The 7,080-nt window shown below is 42.8% G+C and overlaps 2 protein-coding genes across 2 annotated transcripts in view; one reads left to right on the top strand and one right to left on the bottom strand.

Annotated features, from left to right (window-relative positions):
* The first annotated feature begins 4,039 nt into the window (after window positions 1-4,039).
* On the top strand, window positions 4,040-5,350 carry LOC114426188 (gap junction alpha-8 protein-like). Its single transcript, XM_028393425.1, has one exon. It carries the CDS (start codon window positions 4,040-4,042, stop codon window positions 5,348-5,350), a length of 1,311 nt encoding a protein of 436 aa, XP_028249226.1.
* The window catches only part of LOC114426189 (nectin-4), a 35,045-nt gene continuing 32,815 nt past the window's right edge, over window positions 4,851-7,080 (bottom strand). Inside the window, exon 8 of the mRNA XM_028393426.1 lies at window positions 4,851-5,352. The gene's annotated coding sequence lies outside the window, so the exon portion shown is untranslated. The remainder of the gene's footprint in view (window positions 5,353-7,080) is intronic.

Genomic DNA, 7,080 nt, shown 5'->3' with positions numbered 1-7,080 from the left:
TGTGTTAGAATCACATAATACACATTGTTACATGAATCTGATGTCTTAAAAATTGCATCACATCAATATAGAGTCATTACAAAAGTAAGATTTCAGTTACTTCCTGTCTCTCAAAGGCCCTGCGAGCAGGAAGCGTGTGGCACCGCGCCGTAGGCAGATCGCCGTACGATATGTTTGTTAGCGTGTTAGCATTCTGATTAACGGGCAGTTGGTGCCCTGCTTCGGGGGTCTAATCTGGCCTCACGCCTCACTGCATGTGCTCAATAGGCTCCGCACCCTGCATCATGACATCATGTCTTTGTGTGAAATCCCGGTGCCATTCACGGGCCTACCGTAGGGCTTAGCATGCAAGCGTCCACTATACCAACACACAGCTCTTTAAAGGGAGTCCCCTTGGTCCCCCAGCTCAGTGGATACACCCTGATGAGTTCTGAACATGGCTTCTACCTCCTGAGCTATCCATGGCACAGAGGAGAGCAAGCATTTGGGCTTTTTGTTGTTGGGGACATTTTTTTTATGTGAGAAGAAATCACGGCTCCTGGACATGTGGAGACCAGTTGCATGTATGCTATTCACACTGATGCTCCTGGATGCCATGTAGGTCAGAGGCAGAGAAACTATAGCAAATGATTTTGAGGGACATTAGATTAGATCATTCATTTGTGGAATCAGTGAATATCAAATCTGCCACCAAGAAAGGAGACATCAAGAGGTGGACTCTTCAGTTCACCAGCCCCATGATGTCACATAGGATTGTGAACACTACTGGCTGACAGGGCCAGCTGGTCAGAGTGGAGATATTTGCAAAAAGGACTGATGACTTATATTGATTTAAAGTTAGAAATAGCACTCATCTGCTCATCTTTGAAAATTAATTACAACAAATGGAGAAAAAAAACTTTATTAGTAAATCAATCTCCATAAATGGTGAACCATAACCCTAAATTATGAAACTTACATTAGTTTAATGCTCTGTAGACATTGGTTTAGTTTGTCTGACATGTTCTCCTGGAAATATACAGTTATTGTAAAACCTGTAAATGTGTCTGCTCCAAGGAAAATGAGTTGTGTAACCTGTAAATAAAATGTCCATTTCTGACTGCCATGTAATCGTTCTGTTCCTTCCTTTAATTTGGTGCATCAGTGATTTACCAGAAGACTTCTCAACAGTTTAGACGAGAGACAAACAAAAAAGATTTCTTCAAATAAACATTTCCAAAGCTCGAGTGTGGTTTATGATAAAACTATTAAACGTTGGCACAAAGAAGCCCCATTGTTAATACACAGCAAGGCATGGAAGTATGTATTTCAGCACAATGTGTAGTGTGTGGAACATCCTGTTCCCTCACGCTGGTATAGAAACACATAGTATAGACATAGGAAGCCTATTGTTGACTGTCAATACTGTCACAAGTTAAAACCAGCAGTCTGCCCCTTAATGCTAACCAAATTTCTAAATATTATTATTTTTAAGACAATAGATAAAATGTATATCTTTCTGCTTTCGACTATGGTTAAACTTTATTGTAAAATGAAGGTTAATAAGAAAGTGCAGCTTAAATTTGGTGTTTTTAACCAACAATCTTTAAAACAAAAACTACAAAAAAGTTGTTATTGTCACTAAATTAAACTTACAAATATACTTTCAAACATGCCCATCATGCTGACCAGAAGCCGGCTGTTGCTTGTTGATACAGTGACATAAAGAGTTGGTCACACTTTGTGCATCATGTCTGTGCATGTCAAGCTTTTGTTTCTTTTGTATTGTGTTAAACGACACAGTTTAAATATATGTTTGCATTTTATTTGACATCTTTCTCCTTATAGTAATGACACTTATAATAGTTGTGCTTAAAGTTTCCTGCATGTTTCAGTAGACAGAGCTTTCGGTTCATCCTTTCTGGAGCTTTTAGGAGCTCCATGGAAACCCGTGTGTAGAGAGTTTAAGTCAGAGATGGTGTTCTAATATTTTTGTGATTCCAATTCTCACAAGTTTAAATTCCTCCCACTCTCACTCACATTGCATAGTCCCACCGTCTGTCTGTTCTCTGTCTTCCCGTTTTAAATGGAGGACAGATTGATTGATCCGAGTAGCAAATATTCATTTAGTTTAGATTTTTTGAATTAAAAGGCAGGTTTGAAAACAGTTGAACTGTCCCTTTTTTTAATGCCGTCTGTATTTCAGCAGTTTGATCAAACATCTTTTGACATTGAGCAGCTTCTTCTCTGTTCAAACATCAAGGATCAGTGCTGGGTGTTTTTTCTTCCACTGATCCGGGAGAGTTGGACCAACACTGCCCAATAAAGACATTTCAGTGCGTCCTGTCACTCAGCGGTTCACATTCTCCACATTCCAGCTAAGTGGCACAGATATGATGATATAAACACACACAGAGATAGCACAATGCATTCCACCATGAAAAACAGCTTTGTTAAAATTTAAATTTGAGCAAAAGACGTTTATACAGTCCATATTTACCTAAAGAAAACTTAATAAATCACACATGTTGATACACATTTGGCCTCTAATCACATTTTTTTCTTTCTTTTTCTATATTAAGACTGAAGACTCAAATGCATTGGTTAAAATATCATATATGATATATTCGAGAAAAAAAGGGCATTTCCACCTTTTTCTCTAATTCATTTTTACAAAAATCAGAAAAATAAAACACACAGACTATTTATCCAGGATTATTTTGTAAAACTTCATTTTGTTGATTTAAAGGGCTCACAAAGTGTCAATATAGAATTTTATTTTAATAAGTTAGGTTTTGGAGTGTTGTTGTGAAATGCGTGCATGGCAGTCTGGATGTTGATCTGTGGACTTGTTGTTTGTTGTGAAGAAGAATGGTCAAACCAGCACACCTCTCATAGTTATAAAAGTCAGTCATTTAATGAAATAAAATGGCCGCTGTTTTAACAAAGCTTTGGAGTTTTTGGACTTTTAAATTAGGGCTTCCTATAGTGGATAATGTTAATGTCCAGTGCTGCTGCACGGGGACATAAACTCTCCTTCATCCCTGCCTGAGCCCACATTTTGTCACTGACCTGCCTCTCTGCTCTAATGCTGCTCAGCACAGCTGGAGGCACATGCTGCTGCTGCTGCTGTTGTTTCATCTACTGTATCTGTGCTTCTACATACAGTATGTATGCATGTGTGAGGAAGTTACATGCATGGGGCTTGACTGCTGTGCTGTGGACCCGCTGCCCCGTACAGTGTCTGTGTTGGTGTGTGGGAGCCTGAGGCCTGCTCCCATACATCCCTGCTCTGGCTTTGTTGATCCTATTGTCTCCTGCGTCACCACACGTCGCCCGGCAAATAAAGGCCGTCTGGCTCCAAGCTTAAATATTGCAGCAAACTAAAAACCAACCATCAGAGCCGATTCATTCACATCTGCTCAGTGGGGCGACAAGGACAGGGCTTTAGGTGGGAAAGAGGGCAGAAAAAAGTTCACTTTTCCCTGCCGGGTGCCAAGAGAACGGGACAGGACTCAACTTCGGTGGAGCCGCAGCTGTGGCAAGTTGCCCATTTGATTACATTTATCCTATATCATACATTACAGAAGAGGGAACTTTTTACTCAGTTATCAGTCTTTCTTTTATTGGTTTTAATTGGAGATGATGGTGTGAGATTCATTTGAGGGCTGGAGCAACAGATTTGTTCACCAGCTGACATTCATGGTTTAAAATCAGAATAAGTGGCCACCAGTCCAGATAAATCTCTGATAAACATTTAGATCCACTAACGTTTCTGTTGTTTTTTTATGTGTTTGTTATGGAGGAAACAAACTGACTCAAACTCTGGATTTCAGCTCTTTAATTTAGTTGTTTAGTACAGACATTTGCAGCACCATTAATGAAGGCTTAGGTTTGATTTTTGAGGACTTTGAGGTTTGATTTTTATTGCATTGCTTACTTTTGGCACTCTCTTTTCCCCTCCCTCTGTCGGCCCTGCCTACCCCACCCTCCCTGTCCGTCTGCACCCTTCGTGTCCCTCCCTACCCCACCCTTCATTCCGCAGTGCTACGGACCGATCATGGGTGACTGGAGCTTTCTGGGTAATATTTTAGAGGAAGTTAACGAGCACTCTACGGTGATCGGCCGGGTGTGGCTCACAGTGCTCTTCATCTTCCGCATCCTCATCCTGGGCACAGCTGCAGAGTTTGTGTGGGGCGATGAGCAGTCTGACTATGTCTGCAACACGCAGCAGCCCGGATGTGAGAATGTGTGCTACGACGAGGCCTTCCCCATCTCCCACATCCGTCTGTGGGTGCTGCAGATCATCTTTGTGTCCACACCATCTCTGGTGTACGTGGGTCATGCTGTGCATCACGTTCACATGGAGGAGAAACGGAAAGAGCGTGAGGAGGCAGAACTTAGCCGGCAGCAGGAGCTGAGCGAGGAGCGTCTCCCCCTGGCACCTGACCAGGGAAGTGTCCGCACCACAAAGGAGACCAGCACAAAAGGAAGCAAGAAGTTCCGGCTAGAGGGCACCCTTCTGAGGACCTACATCTGCCACATCATCTTCAAGACACTGTTTGAGGTGGGCTTTGTGGTAGGTCAGTACTTCCTGTATGGCTTCCGCATCCTGCCGCTGTATAAATGCAGCCGTTGGCCCTGCCCCAACACGGTGGACTGCTTTGTGTCTCGCCCCACGGAGAAGACTGTCTTCATCATCTTCATGTTAGCTGTGGCCTGTGTCTCACTGTTCCTCAACTTTGTGGAGATCAGTCACTTGGGCCTGAAGAAGATTCGCTTTGTGTTTCGAAAACCGGCCCCAGCCCCAGCCCCGGCCCAAGGAGAGGGGTCAGCCCCCCTTCCACTACAAGGAAAGAGCCTGCCCCCACTGGCTGTACCCTCCCTGCAGAGAGCAAAAGGTTACAGGTTGCTAGAGGAGGAGAAAGCTCCACCTGTATCTCACCTCTACCCGCTAGCTGAGGTGGGCATGGAGGCAGGCAGAGGGGCCCCACCCTTCCATGTGCTAGAGGAGAAGGCGGAGGAGGTGCTGCCCATGGAGGACATCTCTAAAGTGTATGACGAGACTCTGCCCTCCTACGCCCAGACCACTGAGAGAGCAGGGTCAGTTATATTACATGAAGAGGAGCCTGAGGAGGTGCAGCCACCAGAAGTGCCGCCACCAGAGGTGCCGCCGCCAGAGGTGGAAGCGGAGAGGATGCTGGAGGAGGTTGTGGATGAGGATGTGCCAGTAGAGGAGGTCGCAAACGGGGAGGGGGCATCTCCAGCAGAGGCAGGGATGGAGGCCACGGATACGATAGAAGACACCAGACCGCTGAGCCGACTGAGCAAAGCAAGCAGCAGGGCCAGGTCAGACGATCTCACCGTATGAGCCTGCAAGAGAAAAAAAAAACACATATACACCTCCACAGGCAAAAAAAAATGTTCAACATAAGAGAGAGCACACACACCTAACTCAAGACAATGCACACTCTTGAACAAGCAGGTCAGAAACTAAACAGTATAAGAAACAAAATCAACAGGGAAAGACACAGACGAGTCAAGTTTACCCAAAAATCTGAGTGTTTATGATAAAATATCATAAAAAGTAGAGGGGAGGAGTAGTTTTTTTTTATTAAGCGTGTTCTTATATTTAAAACAAATATACAGTATAGAGAGGACACATGCATGGGGGGGAAATGTTTTTACTTGATGAAAATCTATGTTCAGTTTTTAGAAACATCTTTTCTATTGAAAGAGTTATAATTATATACAATGGAGGAATAGATATTTTTACATGGGGTTTGAGTAGATAGAAGGAAAAGAGAGTTACAATATACTTGTGTGTCTGCATATCAGTACTTTCGCTCTAGTTAGGCACCGACCTTCACTCCCATTCAGACAGCGATATACTGGAAAATGCAGCATTAGGCTCTGCAAGCCTTTACAAGTGAGAGAGCTCTCACTGTGTAGGAGACACACACATGCAATACATTTACAGGTATGCAGCTCTTTGAAAATGAAGATGAAGGAGAAAGGTCAGGTCGAGCATTAACTCTTTTTGCACATCAAGAGGTTTCCACTCTGTGCAATGCCTTTAACCCTCACGACACCTCATCTATGCATCCATTTTACACAGGATTCTTTCAAGTGAAGAGAGATGTGCATCAATTTCAGAGCATTTCTCTCCTTTTCATGTTTATATAACGTGTAGCACAGCCAGAGCTGAGTTAGAGAGGAAACAAACAAAAAAAAGACCACATGTTGAATGTTTTTTTCAATGTCATTTTCTTCATTTTTAGACTTCTGTTGTGTAGCCTTTAAGAAAAACGGCGTACTGTGATATCAGCTGTCCAATGGAAAGGGAGCAGGGCTCGTTTTTTTTTTTTACCCCCCCCCCCCCCCCCCCCTATCAGAGAATGAACTATAGTAGTGACCTCAGGCCAAATCCTCCCTTTTCGTGCTGTGCAAACAGGCATCCGGGCGATAAAGATCGTGCATCATCAGCACAAAGTATTGTTGGAGGCGCGACAATAAAAGAAACCGTGCTCATCAATGAAAACAAGCATCCTTGACCTGGCTGTGGTTAAAAAAAAATAATCATTCTACTTGATTTTATGTGACCACAGTAGATTCTCACCACAAGCCATAAAAACAAAACAAAAAAACACACAATGTAGTTTTGACACAAATTCAGTAACAAACAACTAAGGGAGGGGGAGGGTGAGTCCCGCTGTACATAAAGCCCTATCTCATGTCTAATAATGTACATAATGTGCAGAAGAGCTGTGTTTTATTTAGTTATTTCACTGTCTAGAGGAAACACCGGTTAGTGATCACAATATTGATTTAACCCAATAAAGCCCGAAAATGCCTATCTGAGTAAAGAAGATACAAATCTTCTTCACCCATTCTCTGGCTCTCTGTAGTCAAACTGTGCCTTATGTGTGAATGTAAATTGATTGTAAGATTGTAGCACATGGTTATATTGCTCTGGGACCGATGTGAAATTGTTGTTTTATTTACATTTATTTTCTAAGTTTCTTTTGTGTATGTTCCCCCTCTGAAAACACACAAACATCTATGTCTCTGTGATGTAGCTAAGGTGGTTTAAATAACAAG

The sequence above is a fragment of the Parambassis ranga genome, chromosome 21, assembly GCF_900634625.1.
Source record: "Parambassis ranga chromosome 21, fParRan2.1, whole genome shotgun sequence".
Classification (NCBI taxonomy): domain Eukaryota; kingdom Metazoa; phylum Chordata; class Actinopteri; family Ambassidae; genus Parambassis; species Parambassis ranga.
Note: the sequence above shows the minus strand (reverse complement) of the source record. Positions and strands in the feature narration are given on the sequence as shown.